General features: G+C 38.9%; 1 protein-coding gene across 3 annotated transcripts in view; it reads right to left on the bottom strand.

Annotated features, from left to right (window-relative positions):
• Nucleotides 1–22,174, bottom strand: part of cadm1b (cell adhesion molecule 1b) — a 251,591-nt gene extending 229,417 nt beyond the window's left edge. For 2 of the 3 annotated variants that reach the window (XM_081614187.1, XM_017308156.2), the window contains exon 1: nucleotides 21,999–22,169. In XM_081614187.1, the coding sequence (XP_081470313.1) occupies nucleotides 21,999–22,074 (76 nt within the window). In that variant the 5' untranslated portion in view covers nucleotides 22,075–22,169. Of the gene's footprint in view, nucleotides 1–21,998 lie in introns of all 3 variants that reach the window. The other variant, XM_081614188.1, reaches the window with a different exon arrangement.
• Nucleotides 22,175–23,096: the final 922 nt, after the last annotated feature.

Raw genomic sequence — 23,096 nt, 5'->3', positions numbered from 1 at the left:
AGACATAACGGTACTTGGAGATGGATTTAAGTAACTGATCGCAGCAACGACAAAATTCGGTTTCTAATGCAAACGGGTAAAAAGTCATCGACATCAGGAAGCCCGCCCGATTGCGTCGAGTCTTCGGCTCCGCAGCAGTCCCTTCCGAGTCCCACGGAAGGCTTCGGTACGTGAAAGAGCGAATTGCGGTGTACTTTCTTCTCACAACCACAATTACACCCAGAAGCCCGTGAAATAAAAAAGTTATGAAACATTATAAATCATCCTCAGAATAAGACATTTAATCTTAATGCATTAATAGAGCGCGAGAGTGAGTAGAAATGGAAGAAAGCTTAGTAATTAGGCACCTGGATATAATTGATGATCTGAGATGATTTCGAAATCTGCCGAGATGAAGAAAAATCATCTGACTGTGACCCGCTTAGTTTTTTTTTTTCCCTTTTGTTTTGTTTTTGTTTGAATACTAACGGGGGGGGGGGTGGGGGGTGGCGTGAAACGACTGTTTTGCATTCACCTGCACTGCCTAAATACTCCGCAGCTTGTTAGCAGCAGACAGACACAGTTATTTGGGAGCCGATACATCAAGCTCATATTTCCTCTCAAATACATTTACCTGTCATCTTAGATGTAAACAATGTGACTTTGAGTTTCCCACCACCACCACCACCCTTTCCATTAGCTCTATTGCCTCGCATGTCTCTCTGCACTGCAATGACTCAAGTATGAGAAGTAATCAATAGGCCTCCGGTTTGGGTGAATGAGCCTTAGTGCTTGGTTTGCACAGTCTTGATCAGGCTGACAATGACAGATTACAGCACGGCATGCGAGAGTAATTAAGATGGGTCTATCTTTGCGGCGATAGCTGAAGAACACCATGCCACCTCCCACCCCTCCCCCCCAGCCAGCACCAACATGTCAAGCAGCAGCTCACTTCTCAGTAAACACCATCAGAATCTGGCAGGATTCACCTTGAAAGGGGCTCGATTCTACAACCGTGTGGCTTTCTTAAAAATCTTCAAAAATATATATTTTACAACAGCAAGACCGGCAAAGGGACGCAACATCAGAACGGATGAAAGTAGTTTGCTCAAGTCGTACTAGAGTTCAGAGCCTCACTATGATGTAGTAACCTAGGCAACGTTTCATACTCCAGGACTTTTATGTATTGTCATGAAGCCGCTACAATCTTCTGTGTGATGAAGTCGGACTATTTTTTGTGTTGGAAGTTCTCATGAAAAATACTATATCATTCTCCTAATATCATGATTTCATTCTGGTCATTTTAAGACTTTATTCTCGTATTATTTAGACCAGGGGTGCCCACACGTTTTCAGCTTGCGAGAAGATGGACCAAGTCTAAAAGATCTACCTACAATAAAAATGCAGAACATATTTTTTGATTCTAAACTATCATTATTTAAGTTATTATTATTTAATTAATATTGTATCTTCTTTCTTTCTTTTTTTCCCCTTTTAGGATAAATAAAGTATTTTTAATTGAATTAGAATTTCATATACAATACATATTGGTGTGTCTTGCATAACTGCATGAACCACATTACACAATACAACTCTGTACATTGTTTGTTCATACCTTACTCTGCTGACCTGCACTGAATGGCATCAGCCAAGCCTGCATAGTCCGGACAGTAGCTGCTGATAGCCAGCTTCAAACACGCTTCCAGATGAGCATCAGTCATTGAAGAACGGTATTTGGACTTAATAATCTTCATGTGGGAAAAGGCTGATTCGCATAAATAGGTGGAACCGAATAATGCAGTCAGGGAGGTAGCACATTTCCTCATGTTGGGGTATTTTCCCTCTGTTAGCAAGTTCCAGAACTGTCCATGGGCCCTGGACTTCAGCTCAATGTCAGCTTGTAGAGTCAAAATTTCATTCTCCACACCAGATGAGTTCAGGTGAAACATCGTTGCAATTTTTGATGCAAGTGAATCCACCTCAGCATCTTCCCAAAAAGGGTAGCACATGACAACTGGGTCCAATAAAGCAAAGTCTTGAAAGTGTCTGCCAAACTCTGACAGACAGTTCTCAATCTGCTCTGTGTACCGTGCACTGTCAAGTTGCTAACGTCTTCCCCTGCATCTCCAGCTCCGATGCAACATTCTGGAAGTTTGTCGAATCATGGCGCTGCAACTTTGAGGGCAGATGTTGCATCTTTCGTTTGAAAGCATTAATTGTGCTGATCATATTGATCACAGTTTTCTTTTCCCTGCAGCTCTATGTTAAGGTCATTCAACATGCTGGTCAGATCGGTTAAAAAGCCAAGTCTAGCAGCCACTCGTCATCATTTAATTGTCTGTACTCTGCATGTTTGGCTACAAGTAAAAACTCCTTAATCTCCGGGCAGAGCTCTCGAAATCTTTCCAGGAATTTCCCTCGACTGAGCCATCTCACGTCAGTGTGTAACAACAACTCAAAGTGGTCACAGTCACCCTTCTCCAGATGTGCACGGAACAGTCGCCTTTGAAGAGGTCTGGCGCAAATAGAACACGAGATCTTCGTTGCCACATGCATTATCTCTTTCATGTTGAGCATTTTAGCGCATAACGCTTGTTGGTGTATTATGCAGTGGTAACTGAGGAAGTCCGGGAAAGCATCATCTTTCCTACACTTAGCAATGAATCCATTCGAGCGGTCAACCATCGCAGGTGCTCCGTCCGTGGTGATGGACACAAGTTTGAACACCGGGAGCTGGGTTTTCTCAATAAAGGTTTTGAAAGACTGGAAAATGTCCTCTCCCCATGTATGTTCTTTCATGCGCAGTATGGTCAACAGCTCCTCTCTTGCATTCATGTCAGTAAACACCATCCGAATAAAAATGCACAACTGGGCATGTCGTAGTTTTTGTGAAGTCCAAAAATGTCGCTCCACATTTCCCTTCCTTGGAATAGCAATGGCACATCGACAAATGAGACAAACACATTTAGAATATGACATAGTGAAAAAAAAATCCTCCTCCCATTCAGCATGGAAGTGGTAGGTTTTAGCCTTCTTACTTGGACCAGCTACGGCACTCATTTTTATACCCTTTCTTAAATTTAGTTTAAATAAATTATTAGCGGCTAGCTATGCAACACCGCAACTACTTATTGGCGCGGTATTACACACATGCGTAAGGTGGTGACAAAGGTTGACCAGAGGTCAGATTGGCTGCCCTGCCGCGACCTACCCACTTTCCCTTTGCGATCGACGTAATGGGCACCCCTGATTTAGATCTTCTTGTCGTATAACCTCAAATCAGATAAGACGACCAGCTGAATTTAAACGTATTACTAAACAGAGGAAAAGAAACTAACAACTATGACTGAATTCTTGGAACATTATGACTTTATTTTTGGAAAACTAATAACATTAATAAATAAATAAATATTAGCCTGACCAATAAATTTTGCCATAGAGTTGACCTGAATTCAAAGACCAAATAAATACGAGCTCTAAAACTCGCTTGTCAAACAAGATGGTGCCCTTTGACATGCTGACATCACTCTGAAATATGGAAAAAAAAATGTGTTTGATTTTCCAAAAATTCAATCTTCAAAAACCAAATATTTGATTTATCAATAAAATTGACTGTGGTGAAGCTACACAAATATAAAGACATCTAATAGTCTGGAGATCCAAAGCTCAGTTTGGAGAAATTGTCGACACAACTATTAGTCATGCTCACAGAAAACCTAGAGAAAAGTTTGCCGTTTGTTGCAAGTCATGTAAGAAACACTTCAAATCTTCACATTTTATACTCAATCTGACTTAGGGTTGTTTTGTAAAGAAGAATGGGCAAAAAAAAATGTTTCTGGATGTGCAAGACATGCTTAAAAAGACTTAGTGTAATTAGAACCAAAGCTGGGTCTACAATGACTTCAGGATGCCTGAAAACACACTTTTAAGCTTCGTAGGTGTAGGGAAAAATAAGAACATTTCAAAAATATTTCCTTTCCACTTCATGGTTATGTGCTACTTTGTCTTCATCTATTATACGAAATGCTGATGAAAACACACTGAGGTTTGTGGTTCTAATGTGACAAAATGTGAAAAAGAAAAGTTCAGAATGGTGTGAATACTTCTTTTAGGCACAGAAATGCAGACTAACTGTGCCATTTCCTGACTTTAACAAAGTACTTTAGCATTTAACAAATACACTTTATGACTAGTGAAAGTTCAAAGAGCGCGGCTCACTGTCAGGATGCCAACCCGACGTTAGGAGCTCCAGCTAAACTCCCGCTGATGACAGAAATGGGAGCAGTGCTAAATTATTTGTCTAATTCAAGCCTACATAGAACATGACCACATTAGTCATAAAGGCAAACGATTCCTCCGATAGATTCCTGTTCTTTTAAGTCTCAGAAGTCATTATCATCAACGCCGAAGCAACGGAGTGAGAATTCAAGCGGGTTTTTTTTTCTCCCACACACAGAGTTATTTGGCAAGCACTCAGGCAAATCAGCGGCCTCAAAAGTGTAGTTTTTGACCCATTCACCTATTGATTCCTCCTTTTTTTTTTTTAAACAATTCAAGATGGGTACAATCTCATCAGGGGAATTCGTTCAGTCTCTGCTCGTCTTGGATACAAACACTGCCTCAGTGCAAACGGCGAGAGAGATAACCGTAGGCTTTTCACTGGGGTTACGATACTGTCAACACAATGGCATCTGTACGGTAGAATAAAAATGTCAACCGTGTAGAGGCAAAAAAAATAATGTTTTGTGAATCTAATACAGAAAGTAGAAATTCGAAGTAAAAAAAAAACAAACTTCCACATCAGAAAGATATCTTATGTGTCTTTAAAAATTACATTTGGTTCCATTTCAATCCATTTCCCCTTTGCACACTGACTGCTTGGTTGAGTTTTAATAATCATGTTTAGTTGAATGCTATTTTTTTTTTATAAAATTAAAACAAACTTTTTCAGTTTGTTCAAAATTTGGATAGGCAGTTATTACAAATAAGCACAGATGCTGATTACTTCACTGATGCACTATTTTGCAATTATGCATCTTTGGTCAGTCGTGTCACAGCGGAGTCGACGTTTCCTTTTGTACTCGTCTCAGGGGCCATTTTGTTTTGATAACTGCTGGTGTTAATCATTTTAAATTGATTTATTAATAGCGTATTAAACGTGTAGCTAAGTGATTCTGATAAATGTTATGTTCCTTTGTGTTTCATATTATGTCATATTTCTAAAGTTGACTGGTTCAAAAAAGGACTAAAGCCACAAAACAAAAACGACAGGGTGTAATATGAAACTATCAGTAAATGGTTATAATTTATTGCCAGAATTTGTGTAAATATTAAACTACTAAGGGAAATTAACTAGTGCAGAATAGCTGAGCACATAAAACGGGTTTAAAATGGAGATGTTGAGAGTTTTTAGGTACAAATTAGCTTAGATATTTAAAGTACAAACAAAATTATTAATATATTTTAAGAAGACATACGGTTATATATATATGCATATATATATATATGCATATATATATATATAATATATATATATATATCATATATATATATATATATATATATATATATATATATATATATATATATATATATATATATATATATATATATATATATATATATAGTAGAACAGAATTAATAATAGTTGTTTTGTTGTGGTTTTCAACAAATTTTATTTTTCAATATTTGGAGGGTGTGCATGTCATTTTACTCTTTGACATTTCACACTTTCAAAGTGTGAAATGAGATTAGGAAATTGCCTGCAAAAATAGATAAACTGAAACATAATGATTATAGGAAATATGAAAAGGTTTGCTAAAAGGCCCAACGTGGAAATAAACTGGGACAAAAATCATTTTGGTGAGTGAGTGAAATGACCCAGAGTTCTGATTGGATATCAAAACTTTAAAAAAGAAATTAAAATCAGCAAAAATCAGATAAATTCATTTTTGTTTTCACTTTAAGAAGTACATACTGTTTCAATCGACTCAATATTCATATCTCAAAAAAATATTTGGAACACACTTTTTATTGGCTTACATACTGTGTTCAAAGGGAAAGGAACTAACTCTTAGCATGCCAATAAGATGTTCAGTCTGTAGGATTCAGAAACAGGTGACAATGACCAGAACAGAGAAAGTCATAGAGGGACTTGATGGCCCACGTAATAAAGACAGGAGAGAAGAAAGTGGGGATTCACAGCCACTGAAATGGACCTTTTACCTTTTAACAACTAGAATAATTCTCTAATACAGCTCAGACCGACTGTGATAAGAACATATCAGCTAGCTCTAAATCTGACGCTCCTTACTTCATTCTCAAATCACTGATATGAAACTTGTGGAACACGTTCATTTGGAACGGGGTGTCAGCCATTTTGCCCATTTGTTTTGTTTGTGAAAAGGAGCGATCTGCAAAGATATGTTTTACTCTAACCACACAATTAAACCACGAATAGGCTATCCTCTATTGAGTTAAATATTTAGCAGAGAAAAAACATAAGTTATTCAATTTAATTAAACCAAAAGAGCTAGTATTATTAGTTTTAACTTCAGTATGAAAACCAATATCTCAGCATATTAATTTTACAGTCACAAGGAGAGGAAGAAAGTCATGCGCTTGTTGTTTATGGCGGATATGCAGATGCGCAGACAAGCCTATTTTAACCACAAGGAAAATTGCGTTGCATAAATAAATCTTCAAAACGCGCAGAATTCATTTTAGGGATATTGCTTATATAAAAAACCCGGACTTTCTGTTTCCCTAGGCCCCCTTTTTACCGAACGCTCCCCCTCCCCGCCCACCGAGTTTCGTTGTTTTCCTTAAGATTTGTGAGTTCCTTCCAGCTGGCGTTCCTCGGTGTGTTGTTAAATAAAATCACAGAAACATTAGGGGGGCTTTTGGGGGCAATGCCGAAAAAGCAACACAGCAACTTGGAGGGACCCGACTATTGTAATGTTGTCCCCGAAACTGGCTGTGTCCTGCTGTGTAAGGGAATAATATTTCATTCATGCCTGCATAAATGCATTTGCAAACAGCACCCGGGCGAGAACGAGAGCGACTGATTGTTCGGGACGGTGTAAAGTAAGAACAGGCCTGTCCTCCGACGTCCAACTGCATATAAGCGAGGCTTTCATATATATATATATATATATATATATATATATATATATATTTTTTTTTTATATTTCCACTCTTATCACAGGGCTAAAATTTGCCAGCTGCAAGCAGACTGTGTTTCTATTAGCAGCCTTAGATTTATTGATCTCTACACTGTTTGCATTCTGTCGATGCCTTGGCTCCGTACAGTAGCGTTGCATTATTTCCACTGTGTACCACTGTGCACAGTGGTTATTTTATCAGGCTCAAATGTGCCCCAGCAAGCACACACGCACACACACACACACAAAAAAAAACAGCAGCTCCTCTCCTTGTTGTCTGACAGATCTGTTGCACAAAGAAAAGCTCCAGTTTGGACTCCTGAAGTGAGTAACCTGCTATCAAACCACACCGGATGTACTAGATAACAGTTGTCCACAGAGGGAACGAGTAGATATTGTATTGATATATCCCCTCTATGTCATTTTTCTTTATGTGCGGTAGAAAAGACAAAACTCTCCTTTTTGAAAGCCAGACGCTGCAGCTGCCGATCAGTGAACCAGAACTCTTTTCGTTTTGATTCAAGCAGTGGATTAGCCAGAGCTCAATAACTAAAGATCCCCTCTTGGTTCTCACACCGTCCTTTCTTCTCTCTTATTGATCACCCTTTATTTAGCCTTAATGTTGCAAGTTCTTGTCAACCACGGTCAAGGGTTGTCATTTTGTTGGACCTCTCAGCTTAGGCCTCAATCGACATAAAGGAACATTTCACCAAATATTTTCAAACCGGTTGCGTTTAGTGGAAATCAGTGACAACAAGAACGTATTCCTAGTTATTCTAAAGCCAATTTGAGCACATTTAAAAATGTACATGAATATCCCATAACGACAGTGAAAACCAACTTTCTGACATTTTTTTTAAGCTTCATGAAGAGTGTAGATATTAAAAATCTATAGCTATGTACGTATTCAAACACTTCTCAATGGCACTATGAGCTTAAGTACATTTCTTTTCCAGGGACCATAAATGAAATTGCTTCTGGAACATGACTGGAGTCCACCTGGATTAAAATGAACTTTGTTGGACATAATTTGGAACAGAATACATAGAAGAAAAAGAGTCATATTAGACCTCAAACACTCCTAGCGATCTTGCCTTGCATCAACTGTTTCTAGCATTGAAAAGAAACGTGGACTCCACTTTTTGGAAACGAAAGAAACTTGAAACCACCAGGACCTTCCTGTGACCTTTCAAGTGGGGTATCGGTCAAAGAGGTGAACGAAAACCCAATAGTCCCAAAGCTGGGGCTCCAGGGTTCTCTTGTTAAGACAGCGGGAAAACTATCTTGACGGACAAACTGCATAAGAAAGCTTATGCTTTCTTATGCAGTTTGTTTCTGACCATAAAGGGCCAGCCACAAATAACCCAGACCATGGCAACAATTCCCATTCCAACACCACCACGACTTGAAGCACAGCCAAGACAAAAAAGGAGTGGATTTAGACGCAGTCTGTGAAGGCGCTGGATTGGCCCAACCAGAGCCTGGACTTAAATCCAAGTAAATATCACTGGAAATACCTAAATAAAAACCAAAAGTGACTGTCTACGACACTGTCCGTCCAACCTGAATAAGCTTGAGAGGCTGTGCAGAGCAGAATGGTTTAAAATGCCCAAAAACGGGTGTGCCAAGCTTGTTGAGTCATGCACAAGAAGACTGCTGCCAAAAGAGCTTCAGCAAAAAAATATTCAGATAGATTATTGGATTAACAGGATTTTGGCAATCACAAAAAAAAACTTGCAGATATTTCAAAGAACATGTCTTAGCCTCGTCATTACTGGGTATTTTGCATGGGTGTTTGAAAGTAAATAATCAATCTTTTACAGATCAAGTTTGCAGAACGTGACAAAATAGAGGGGAGAAAAAAAACGAAGGTGTGTGAGCAGTTTCTGGTATTTATCTGTCTGCTTTTAGAGTATTTAACTGATTCCCCCTTTGGTCTGAATTATGCAATTTTGAACGCTTTAATGCTTTGATGATTCCCATAATCTGATGTTTTCTTAGAATCTAATCTCAGATAACACAGACGACACATGGTTGAGTGCACGCATTTTATGAGGTGATCCTGTGGGACAACGAGCGTAAATTTTGATCGAGCAAAATAATTCCTCAACTTCCAATAAAAGTCAACAAAAGAATAAACGCTGCATGCCTCATTTTAACCAAGAGCAGTGGCATAAAACCAAATAATCTGTTGTTTTTAGGTGATTTATAGATGCAGGCCATAACTGTGGATATGTCAATTTTATCAATAATATAGTGATGTATCCTCAATCAGTCAAAGATTAGAAATGAAAAATTCTCCCTTGATAGGTTCTGATTAGCGATCAGCAGATCAGAGACAATTTCATATAAAAGCATCTCCCTGCAGCATGGCCTTTTTGCTTAATAGAAAAAGGTTGGAAACATGATTTGATTCAAGAATTGGGATAATTTTGAAATTCCTCCATTTTCTGACAGATTCTCTGTCATAGAAACTAGCAATCCAGTTTTTGTTTTTACTGGTATGTGTTGAGCTTTTATCTTTTCTTTAAATAATAGAAAATGAAAAACTGTATCAACCAAAAAAGGACTGGATTGGTGATTCAATCTAAAAACAAAAATGTCAACGTCGGCCCAAGTCTTTCCGTCCGCTTTTGCTGGATGGAACGATGACATTTTCTTCGCTGCTCCAGCAAACAAGCTCTAATAAATCTCAAACTGGCTACTCAACAGCAAACACACGAGCACTTAGGGGAGATGAAGGTGTTTCAGTTTGGAGTTGGCAACTAGGGTAGAAACAAAAAACAAAAAAAATAAGTTGCTAATGGAAAGTAAATGTTTGACTTGGACTCATCAGAACAACAGAATCACGACTCCAAATGGATGATGATGATGATGATGTTGCTTGGAAACTGCTGCATGTGAGCAGCAACCAGCAGCGGATAATTTTGACCAATTAGATGAAAAAGAATTTCATTGTTTCATTGTTACTTTGTGCCTCAGCCAAAAAAGTGCGCTTTTGAGACTTAGAGGAAAAAGAAAAAGCTTGACAGAAACTTACTTTGCTACAACGTGTTCTAATAATCTCTGTGGTAAAAAACGTGATTTAATTTCTTTTTTTTTTTCTTTCTTTAGTTGAAGTAATCGCTTTTTTTTCTAACAAAATCTTTAACGCTGTTTGGATAACAACCATTCAGAAGGGTTGGTACAGTTTAGTGAGCACACTCTTATAAAGTTAAAGAAAAAGCTGTTTGTTTCTCGACATGCTTGGAGATGTTACTTCCTAAGCAACATTTAAAACAACAAAGAATATATATTGTCACATTTCCTAAAATAATGGCAAAAGTCTTCCTTTTTTTTGCCAAAAAACGATGTAGGCACAAAAAAAAATTGGGCAAAAAAAAAAACTGTTTTCAGAAGGTGACAATGTTACTTTTCTTTTTCTTTTTTTTTTTTTTTTTTACAAATAACATGCTTACAAATGTTAATTATCTATTTACTGATGTATGGGAGTATGAATGTTTGCGACTATAGAGTAAAGCACTTTGGGTTCTACATAAATTATTAGATCCACTTAATATTTAAAGAAAAACCATAATCCTTTTCTCCTCTTTTTTATTTTCCATTCACATTTAGCTCTCTTTTATCTCATATCGGACCTATTTAAACACCACTTGTGGATGCGACGTCAAGCTCTACTTGAATGCAGCTTTTTGTTCTACTCCCGGCTAATGCGTATGAACATAATTGCCGATTTGCAAGTCAGTGCATTTTGCTTTTTGCTCTCATCCGCCAATAACGTATAAGGGAGAGGCAGTAAAACGACAGGAGGGTTTAATGGTGTCAAAACCCGAACCTCATCCGCCACTCGTGAAAAAGCGGTTATTGGCATCTGGACGTTACGTGTGTGTGTGCATGCGTGGGTGTGTGCGTGGGTGTGTGTTGGGGTGTGTGTGTGTGTGTGTGTGTGTGTGTGTGTGTGTGCGGGCCGCAACACACACCGGGATCAACGTGTCATGGTCTCACCACTGTTTTTTTTTTTTTTTGAGTAACTTCATAATGGTGAATATTATTTTTCGCGTGGTGCTGCTTAGGGTGGATATGTGCTCGTTGGAGTTTTTCATTTGGAAAAGTGCTGCGCTGTGAGCCTTAATGATGGCTTGTAATTGCTCCATCACCCATACTAATGTGCACTCTCTGTCCCTTTTCAAAACAAAATCATTGCATTTCCATTTTTTTCCCCTCTCTCTCTCTCTTTTTTTTTTGTTCCCCCTCCTTTTCTCCGTGCGGGCTTGATTGTCGGTGTCTAAACATCGCAGCCAATAGAGTGAGGTCTCTCAGATCCACAGAACAGAGAGAACAATGTCATATTCATAAGCAGAGACATCAGCTCTCCTCCTCATTACCACAGCACTGTGAATGGGAGCTTCTGTCCCCACGACCATAAAAGAACCTGTCATCTGTCTCTTTCCCCTAATTGACTGTTTACTACATTTCGACACAGACAGACAGATTTTTGATCATCCTCAGTTTTGTCCTTCTGTGTGGCACTGCGGCACAAATTCTTTTTTTTCTTTTTTTTCCTTTTTCATATTTTTTTTTCTCCTTTTTTGCATTAACTACAAGACTCGCAGTAATAGCATGTTTGCCGCTGTATTCGGCGACCTTGACAAAACAACATGACACAGTATTGACTCAGAGGTCCCACTATCTAGTATGCGGAAAGGAAAAAGGGAAAGAAAAAAAAGTAAAAACCCTTATGCCCAGCAGCATCCAGGGTAACGTGTTTTTTTTTTTAAAAATGAGACTGAAGTATTTCAGAAATTGAAAGGAAGGTAAAGTCAAGGATAGAAAGAGATTTTCACTTCTTTTTTTTCTTTTTTTTTTTTTTAACACAAACGTCGAGAGGTGTTTCTTTTCCCAGTGTTAGATGTTGCATCGAATGACTGGATATGACACTGGACTCTAAAAAGGTCAGATGCAAAAATGAAAAATCAGTCTGTTTGCTTTAAGCTGCCTCCATACCGTTCCTTTTTTTTTATTTTTATTTTTCACTAAAGTGCAGTGAAGAAGTAAATGTTTCGGGTCATCAAACAAAACTTAACATCACACAAAGATCGACTAAGGAAAAAAAAAGTTTTCAAATGATGATTCAATTTACTGGGGGGGGGGGAGAACAACACAATCCAACCTAGGCTAAGTTCAATCAGCAGGTCTTCTTGCTCCATTGCTATTTTTTAAAATGAAATACGACCGCAATCAGACTTATGTATGAAAGTTTTACGACCCTAAAGCGATCCGTATGTGTAGAAGAAGAACATGTTTGCCTACAATCTGGAGAAATAATTTACAAAGAACCTATTTGACAGCATAAAGTAGGCTTAAATTTGGAAGAAAAGCAACACGTCATTCCTTTTATGAAATGCTAATGACATTTATCAGTCTTTAAAGAGTTACAAAGCCACTTCTAAGGTAAGATCCATTAAATACAGACCAGTGGGTGAACCTCCCCAGGAGTGACAGATTACATAACTCATCCGAAAGGTCACCAAAAAAAATAAAAAAGCAGAACAAAATCTAAAAAAATATTGCCTTTTAAGTTTCATTTCCACATGTCAGTGTTCACGGTTCAACAGTAACAGAAAGCCTGGCAAAACTTGCAATAATTTCAGCGTTCCCTGTCCAAAAATAACACCGGGAGCCTGCTCTCATATTTGCCAAAAGACATCTTTTTGATCCACAAACCGTCAGAGAACAATTTCTCTTGATTTAAGAGGCAAAAGTGGACCTTTTTGTAAGGCGAGCGTGCAGTCAGTTTCATGTGGCATAAGAGAGCGTTTCCAGACATCCGTTTGTGATTTCAAGTTCAAGTGGAATTGGGTGATCCAAAGGAGGCCGGTCACTGCCAGTTATCACAAACACTTGGTGGCGTTTGTAGCTCGACCAGTTGCTATAGGTCTAGGGGGAAACTGGTGAGGATCGCTGTTAAAATCTGAGCAACTCAAGTCATCATTTGACAACTGCATTCTGTATTTACTTGAGTCATCACTGTCTGATAATAAACCGAGTTTCATGATCTGAAACACTTAGATGTGACAAAAAAAATAAAAAATGAAGCAAAAACGGAAGGAACCTGGAGGCAAATACGCATTACCTGTGGTATATGTGCTTTTACAAGCTTAGTGAAAAAGAGTGTAAAGTTTGATAGCTGGCACACACACACACACACACACAAGTCAGAAAAGGCATTTTACAGCTAAGAACATGAATTTAACAGTTTTTCGGGAGAAGTCAGAGCCGATGGAGTGGAACTGCACACCCCCGAGGTGCATAACCTGCACCGCTTTCTTTGTTAACTCTGCTACAAGTGGCAAAACTCTTTACATGCCTCAGCTGCCAATTCCGCGCCAGACGCTCACTTCCAGCAGCTCCGATTAGCTGCCACCGCATAAAATAGTGCCATGCATTACCCAACAATTAGACGGAGGCTTATTAGGCACAGCTTAATGTAAATTTAATGAGCAATAAATCCGATTTCTTTAAATAGAAGAGTATATTATTGTTACAAATGATGTACAATGGTGATCTCATAGTGCAGGCGATGAAATACTCCACATATCAACGGGCCATTAAGTGCACTATTAAATCTACCGTGCGCTGTTCTATCAGTGCTTTTTCATACGGACGGTGGGGGGGAAAAGCCATTTTAGAAAACACAGTACTGTGCGGAGATGAGATTTGAAACACTCTGGATTGATAGATTGTTGATACATTGGAAGGAATTTATCAATCTATCAATAATCAATAACTCTAACCCTTCAGCTGTCAGTTTTGTTGGTGAAATATCAGTTTGTCTTGATACCTTTAAACAAACCCTTTCATCTTTCACTATTAGAAATGATGGAGGTAAATATTTACAATAAAATGCTAAAATGTCACACTTTCATTTCTTATTTTTCAGATTTTGCACTATGTTATTTTTTTTCAGATTCCTGTTTAGGTTATTATTATTATTAATTGGAGTTACATACATGTGTTTTCTTATAGCAGACTATTAGCACACTATTACTTTAAGTGAGCAGTTATGAGTGTGGGTGATAAACATCCGCATGGTGGGTACGAACTGATGCACAGTCAATACGAACCGAGAACGTAGAGCACACAAAGACCAAATGTCTCTATGACCACAACTCATTCACATCACAAAGCTCAAAACAAAATCAGGCAACGTTCGAATGTTTGCTTGGTTGCAAATTAAAAATCAATTTCAGCAAACGATCTGAGAACTAGATGGTCATTGTAGCAGAATTTTATATTATTACGGCTCAAACTAATGCAAACCCTTCTCTGGTTATGTGGTTTAAGTGGCTTAGCTTTCCTGCAAACCTGAACATCACTTCCTGTGCAAAAGTTTTAGTCGTTCATCGTGTTATCTTCTTATATCCCAAACTTTCTTGATGTTTTTTTTTTTTTAGGTGGTTTTTTTGATCATTATTTCTTGACACTTACAGAAGACCTGACAAAAGTTTCCGCTGGGCATTGTCTGCCTTCTCTTATTATCTGCCATTATAATCATTATTATTCGTCCACGTAACCAACAGACTGGCTGTGTTAAGTTTGGTAAGCCACTTAGCTATGATAGTTCCAGGTCCAATTTCGCCACCAATTTTCATTTCACACAAATATGTCTCCGTTCCGTCCCAATCTGCTTCCATTTTCTACCTTTGTGGCTAAAGCCTGTTCCACAGGCAATTTGCCAAACTCGATTTTGTGCAACCCCTGACCACAATCCAAAGGTTAGAAACACTGTGTAAAAACCCCAGAAAACTCTTTAGATGAACATTTAGAAGAAAAAAATTAGGGTGAGAAAAATAACTGAGCAGGTGAAAGTGTATGTGTACAACAATAACCTATTTTCATTGGTTATTGATTTGATCTTCGTTTAGGCTCATTTGGAAGATGAGAGATTATGACCGCTGGTCAATCCAAAATATTTGCCCTACAGCAGGAAGTATGAATGAAGAAAATTACTTTGAATGATCAGTTCTTTACTCATATAGAAAATGTTTCTTGCAAGCATGAAAAGACCAACCTGCAAAATGAGTAAATAGCAAAGTGCAAAATCACCAGCTGCAGTTTAAATTAAATAGGTCAAGCCAGAGCCAAGTAATTTGTAAGTTTGGCAAATAGTCTGAGAACTTTAAGCGACAGCATGGCTGCAGATGAGCAGTGAAACTGCATGAAAATGTATATCAAACCCTACATTTCCCAACTGACACTGAAACTCAGGACTGTGCAAAAGAGTTTAAGTCATACTTAATTTCTACATGTTTTCTTCTAATAACCCAGATTATCAAACTATTTTTTAAAAGTGGTTTTTATTCATATTTGTAGAAGCTTACTAATTGTCAATGGTTTTTTTGCATCATTTTCATTTTTTGGTCATACCTCTACCAGATCTACCAGGCTTTCTTTTAAAATAAATATTTTCATAGTTTTTGTCTGACCTAAAAATACTTGGGAGTTAAAAACATGGCTCCCCACACTCCAGAGAACCAAAATTGGGTCAACAAATACTAGATAGTTTTAATCAGTTTGAATTTTGTTTCCAATTTTTTGGCTGAGTCTTTGAAAAACATTAAGCATAGCACAGCTTAGTATGAATAAAATAGAATTGTAGCATAAAAATGATTATTCTAAAAGAGCTGTTTGATGAAATCTTGCCAAATTTGAACTAAGCTGAAGAGTGATGCATTACTCAGGTCCTGTATTGCATTTTTATTGGATTTCTTCTTTCTTTCAACATATTTAAGGTACTAGAAAGCAAAGTCCAAAAAAAAAAAAAAACTTTGAACCCTTGACAAACAACAAACCAAGAATTTGCTTTGACTTCCCGTCCTTTAAGATCACCTTTGCTCTCTTCTGTCTGTAGGGAACAGAGGGAACCCTGCAGACGAGAAGATTCTGCCCTCGTCCTGAGTTACCACGCTGACGTTAGCCTGTTTCCAACACACAAGTCTTCCTTTGGAGTCCGTAAAACTATTGTGCTCTCAGAAAAGCAAACTACGTTTAGACAAGATTGCCGTCTGGAAACTTCTGGCATTTTCAGATGTTGATTGGGGAAAAGTTCCACTTTAAGACAGCGATGACAACACACCTTGAATCAGCTGGAATTGTCATGCCAGGAGCTGTGAATGTAGCATGTCGTCAAAACGCGCATAGAGCTTCCACCTCATTTAGAAAACAGGAACCCATCTCCGATTAACCAAATGCTCATGTAACACATTTCTTATCAGAAGTTGTGATAAGCTGAACGTGTTAAGAAGCAAACACAGCACGATGCTATATGCCATTGTTTATAGAATAAACCCTACAGCCGCTCATGTGCGCGTCCACACCTGAGGGGTACTGCGGCATTCACCCTGAGACCTGGTTTCCAACAGTGCCGGTGTCAGAGACTCTCATTATAGAAGATATAAACAACCAGCTGGAGCGCAGCAGAAATGTTCACTGATAGCCGGCAGCGCCTTGATGCTGCAATATGTAACTTATACAAAAAATAATATTTTTCTCATATTTGTTAAAATTGTCACCACATCGTGGGACTATAGCACAAAACAGATAATCTGTGGAAAGATCAAGCTACACCACCTCCACCTCCCTAAGCTACTATTACTGACTGAAGAAACTCCCAATCAAAATCAACCAATCAGAGTCAGGAGGAGGGTCTGAGAGCTGTCAATCAATGCTGTTCTATGTGCAACTCCCCATTCCAGGAAAATAATTTATCCGCCGTCATCGGTGGTCACGCTAACTAGCATTAGCATTGATGGCAGGCTGTGTTGTGGTGAACCAGCTGTGGCGTAGGAGAAAACAAGGAGTAAAGAGTCAGCACAAGCTTGATTGACAGCGCTAAGACCCTCCTCCTGGCTCTGATTGGTTGTTTCTGACTGAGTGGTGTACTTCTGCAGTTAGTAGTACAAGCACTGGGAGAAGGCAGGTGATTTTTTTTTCACAGATTATCTGTCTTATACTATCACAACGTGATCATAATTTTAACAAGCATGTAAAAAAACAAAAAAACATTTATTTATAAAAGTTACAAACTGCAGTTTTAAAAGTCTAAATCCTGACCCATTTCTGGTTTAGAAACATTTAACGTTTTAGACTTTTGGATTTTCGTGTTGCATAGTGCATCTCCGCTTACACCAACTCAATGACCTTATCTCCGATGTACAACTAAAATATGGATGAAAAGCATGGAAGCACATCCCGCAGGCACCAACATCCACCATGGCCACAGGACAATCATAAAACACAGGGGAAACTTGTATAATAACAGAGGAAGAAGAGAGACAAAAAAAAAAAAAACAACCACCCACCAGAATACAAATATACAAAACACAAATTGAGGGCAGAGCGGCACGCTGTGAGCAGATTTCAGCAGTGTCTGTTTCAAAGCCAAACCCCACCGTAGGCAGCCTGAGCCGAACATTGTCAATCACTCACCGGGTCAGACGCCAACTGGCATCCAAGAGCTCGGTAACAGCTGTATGTTTCCTTTTGTTTCTCTGAGATCCTGTCCTTCAGCAGCGCCTCGAGGCTTCATGACAGCTCGTATTGATCCACTTCACCATCACTCAGTCCTGACGAATGGCTTTAAACTGGCAATAAGTGGGATCATTGAACCCTCTGAAATTCAACCATCTGATGCGCTACAACAGGCAGGGGCCCCGGGAGACACGGAAGGAGAGACACACTGCTAAACAGAATCCTCTGTTGTAATGCAAAGAGTCCCTCTTTTCTTTTCGTTCTTCCATTTTTCATAACGGGGACGCTCAGCCGAGGCAGCTCTTTAGCTTTATGACTGCCAACGTTCGGAGAAGGAGCTGTGCTCTCGTTTGATAAGTGGGACCAGGCGTGGGTTGGTTGTGGGGTTCTCACGATTCGGCAACCTTGAAGCGAAAATGACGCAGCGTCGCCGTTTTTGCATACGCCTTTTGAATGAAATTGCATAACATGACCTAGCTGCTTTTATTTAACACAGAAAAACTACAAATTAACCCTAAGCTGTAGCTAAAATAAACAGTTATATTTATTTTGATCATCATTCATAGAGCAAAGCTAAAATTTAGATTTGGTTGAAGTTTGTCATGGTGCATTTCGTGCACAATACTGCAACTTTTGACATTCTCCTCTTTACAGAGTAACACAAGTGCAACAAACTGAGACCAGCTGGTTAATTAGTCAAGCTATTTGCTCTGGTAGCCACCCTGCAGCCGGGTGCTTCAAAGACATTTTGCTTATAGCTTCCCATCAGCAGTTAGATTGAAAAAAATGCACATTTTGTGGCAACTCTTGAGTTGCCACAAAAATAACTGTCCCTCATTTCTCTGCACGCAGAAATATTTCCAAAAAGTGAAATATGTGTTCCTTGTAATAAGGGCTGAAACAATTAATCGAATCAATCCTGATGAATCGATTATTGAAATAATTGTCCACTGTTTTAGTAATCGATTAAATGTCAACTGGAGTACACAGTCAAAAATAGGCAATTTGTTGAAAAGAAAACATATTCAGAGCAGTAGTTAAGCCAGAACTGTACAAAAAAACCTACATTTTGCATTGTCAGTAAACATGTTCTACCTAGAAATCCTTTACTGGAATAGTTTTAGCTTCACCTGGCCTCAGACCTACACTACAATGTCAGGGTCTAGCAGAAATGGCTGAGCTTTTCACATGTTGATGCTATAAGTATTTATTTTTGTATTTATTTATTTACTTATTTTTTGCTGCAGATACATCCTTTACGACTGATCAAGCGTCCACTAAAAAAATGCCACAGCATATGCCATATGCCACACAGCTCTCTCCCTTATTGAATTTTATTAAATAAAATGTTTCTTATTTAAAAAAAGAATTGAAGTATTCTTTTTTTTTTGCATACTTCTAATATTGCATAAAAGGGCTTAAGTGGTTAAATAAAAAAAATCGGCACAATGTGCCAATGTTTTTCTCCGATTATTTGATTAATCATCCGAATGATCAATAGAAAAGTGGATTACCAAAATAATTGTCAACTGCATCCCTATTTGTAAGTGACGGCAACATGTAATGGCCTTATTTCAGCCAGCTGATGCACAATGTGCAGCAAGAAGTTGGGGAAAGGAAGAACTGTAAATCCACTTCAATGTGTTTAATGGAGGAGTTTAAGCCATAAGAAATGAGAGGTGGGAAATATTAGTTTTAAAAGAATAATGTCATGTTTTGGAAGTCGAAAGTAGAACCAAAGTAAAGACATGAACGTGGCATTGACATGGTGATGGAAGGTTTAATAACTAAAACTGCAAACATATGGAGCTTACAGAAAGAGGAACAGGACATGGACAACAGGAGAAAACCAGTAAAGAACAATAAAAACCAGTGACTTTATATACTGAGGTGAGAGAGGAGAGTGACAATGAATGCAGGTGAGTTTATCAGGGGCGATTATGAACAGCTGTGGAAGAAAGGAAGCAGGCAGACTGAGCGAAGGAGAATAATTAACACAAAGGAAGCTAAGCCAAGCACAAAGAACCGACAAACCAAGGAGAGAAAGGCTAACACCGATCTGGGAGAAATAAATCCAAATGCACAAAGAACACAACATAAGTCCAAACTAAACACAGTGGAACGAGCTAATACGCCAACAACTTTCTAGCTGTAATGAACACAGAGAAGGGAACTCAATGCAGAAAAACCTTTTGAACATGAATAAAGAACTCAGAAATGATCAAAACACAAAAGCCAAACACCCAGAGATCATAGCTATGACCTTTAAAACCTTGACATACCTTGGTGAAACAGGCCTATGCCTGTCAGGCATACCTTTCCTTCCTTTTCATCTTAATCCACAAATTTCCAATATATGAGTCTGGGACTTCTTTTCTATTTATAACAAAGACGTGCGTATTTAGATTAGGAATTACAAAATTTAAGCACATCCAAAAGGCCGAGTTGTTCAAAGCACATTTCATAACTATTATTAACTACCACAAACAACAAAACCATGAGGTTCAGACCAGAAAAACACAAACCATCACAACACAGCACCTTACGCAAACTATCCCCAAGATGAAACACGATGGTGTCAGTACAATGTTGTGGGAATTTTGGAAGGTGTAACACCGAGCGTCCCAGGGGTCGGGGACGTCCAACCCCAGGGCCCTGAATGTTTTAGAGGTGTTCCTGCGAAAATACAGCAGATTTAACAAGCCACTTATTTGATTCAGGCGTGGGATATTTGTTGTTGAGGACTGACTTTGGACACCATGGCCTACTCAAAGTCCAAGTCGAAAAACCTTGCAGACTCTTTTCATCCAATACAACTGAACCTGAGCTAATCTGCTAAAAAAAACTGCCAAAACTGTCAGGCTCTAAGTCAAATCCGGTAGAGAAATAACCCCAAAAGCAAAAATAATCCTCCAAAGCATTGACTTGACTACTATTTACTATTTAGTTAACCTGAGGTTAGATTAAAATAAAAAACAAGTATGTACCAATAAAAAATGCCTACTATACTACTCCATATGTCACACAGCTCTCTCCCTGTATTTGGGCCTGGAGGTTATTCCCCATTCAGGATGCATTATTTTATTCAGCTAAGAGGTTAATTAAATTAATGTGACAAGAAGACGTTGCTGTAAATGTCATTTAGCTGTTATTCAGCATGGCGCATAATACATTCAGCAGCTGTGAAATGAAAGCCTTGTAACCAATGAACTGCAAAGCAAAAAAAAAATTGTGTCTAAAAATTTCTTTAACAAGTACCCTCATTTTCGGAGCAATTACCACACACACACACACACACACACACACACACACACACACACACACACACACACACACGCACCCCAACACACACGCACACACATACAGACCTGTTGATGTGTGTGCTGCAGATAGCACTGGTCTATACACCACTAATGTGTTATTATGGATCAGAATCAAACCACTAAGTGTAACCCCTGTCACCCCAACTGTTGCTTTAACACCCTTAAGGGGTGGCATGTTCATCCCTACCTGGCAAAGTGTCTGCAAAAAAAAAAATCTGACAACTCTGATGCAATGTTATGCACATTTTTCTTTAAAAATCAATCTAGGATCGTTGCAGTTGCTTTATTAAACCGACATGGCAGATGTTCACTTAAAGCCTCATCGGCTGACTGGGGAGAAGAAAGTGCGGACTGCGGACACGCGCTCGCATGTATCCGGGCTGCAGCTGCTGCTACGGCCAGAGGATACACAAGCTGCAATGCGTGTTTTTTTTTTCTTTTTTCCTTTTTCTTCTTCTCCTCTCCCCTCTCCTCTAAAGCGCACCTGAAGCGCAGAGCCTGGGAGAGATCAGAAGGGGTAAGCGCGAGGAGGAGTTATGTGTCTTTGAGGATGCGGTAGAGAACTGGAACTAGAGCCGCGTGCTCCCGGTAATGCTCCGGAAATCCACTGCCTCACTCGTTTGAGTAAAACCACCATTCGTTCACTACTCTCACTTTATCTCCGCTTGTTTCTTTTTTCCCCCTCTATGGCAACTCCTGGAGCGTTCGGCAGTTAAGAAATGAAAAATAAAAATACGACACAAGCGGCAATACAAGTCTTCAACAGCAGCTTTTTCAGTATTAAACAAACTAGTAAGTGATGCTGAGATTCAAGGGGAAAAGCTCGTGCGCATCCAGCACGCATACGCACCAACAACTTCTCCCTGGCAGCTCTATACTCCGCTTGCCCCTCCGTTTTTTTATTATTATTTTTGGTTTGGTTCATTGATTGCTGTGAACGAGTACTTCTCTATCACAAGGCGACGAAAGAAGGAAAAAATAAAAACCGGGAAAAAAAACTCACCTTTGTGAAGAAACGCCGCCAAAATCATGAAAACAGAGAAAGAAATAGCGAGAGATCCGCTCCCCGTGATCGCCATGTTGGATACCTGCTTGAGACTGGCGGCGCTAAATCACCTAGAGACGGCCATGGGATGGAAATGTAGACACATGAGGGGCGGAGAGAGAGAAAGATAGAGAGAGAGAGCGAAAGCGAGAGAGATAGAGAGAGGGAGGGGGGGGAGCATAGAGGGGCTGCTCACTATTGCATGGGGGCTGCGTTAGGTTGCAATGACACCTAGGCTGGTGTAGAAATAATACGGCGCTTCCTCGTGAGACTTTTAAAATGTTTAAGGTTGTGTTATTGCCTCCTTAGATTGCCAGCTAAGACATACTGTAATTCCCAGTGGGAGAATTGAGGGAATATAAACGTGATTCCATGGGAAACGTGAAATGCCAAGCAGTGCTGTGAGGTAAATTCACCACAGAGGACCACAGATACTTTATGGAGGCATTATAGTAATTTTCTTTTATGTTTTTTTGCTTGCTGTTTATTCACATGTGGTAAACCGAACTATGCTCACTTGGCTGGGATGTACTTGTTTATAGCCGCAGCGCAAAAAAATAAAAAAATAAATAAAAAATCCTCTGATAAAACTGCATTTAATTAGTGTTTATTACACAGGTGCATGTTGGGAAATTAAAAACATAGTGGAAGTGTTTTTTTCTTCTTCAATTGTTCAGTTCTAAAACAGATTTTTAATCGGTTGTGCAGAATAATTACACACAGTGATATGCTTGTATCACTATGTTATCCAAATAATACAATTATTTGGATGATAATAATTTCTTGAGGGTCAGGAAGGTCATGACTAAAGAGCTAGTTGTGTATGTAATCCAAAGATATTGATGGAAAGTTTAGTGGAAGAAAACCATTGGGACGGTACAAAATTGGGGGAAAAAAAGAAGAAAATAATGAGTAATATTCCAGCTACTATGCAGCAAAGCGCATGGAACAGTTTTGGAGAAACATATAATACATACATATATGATCAAAAAGTGAAGTTGTTTCAGCAATTCAATTCAAAAAGTGAATGCATGATGACGTACAGGTTTGTAACAT

This window comes from Poecilia reticulata, chromosome 13 (genome assembly GCF_904066995.2).
Source record: "Poecilia reticulata chromosome 13, P_reticulata-male-v2, whole genome shotgun sequence".
In the NCBI taxonomy this organism is placed as follows: Eukaryota; Metazoa; Chordata; class Actinopteri; order Cyprinodontiformes; family Poeciliidae; genus Poecilia; species Poecilia reticulata.
The sequence above is the reverse complement of the archived record's forward strand: the minus strand, read 5'-3'. Positions and strand labels throughout refer to the sequence as shown.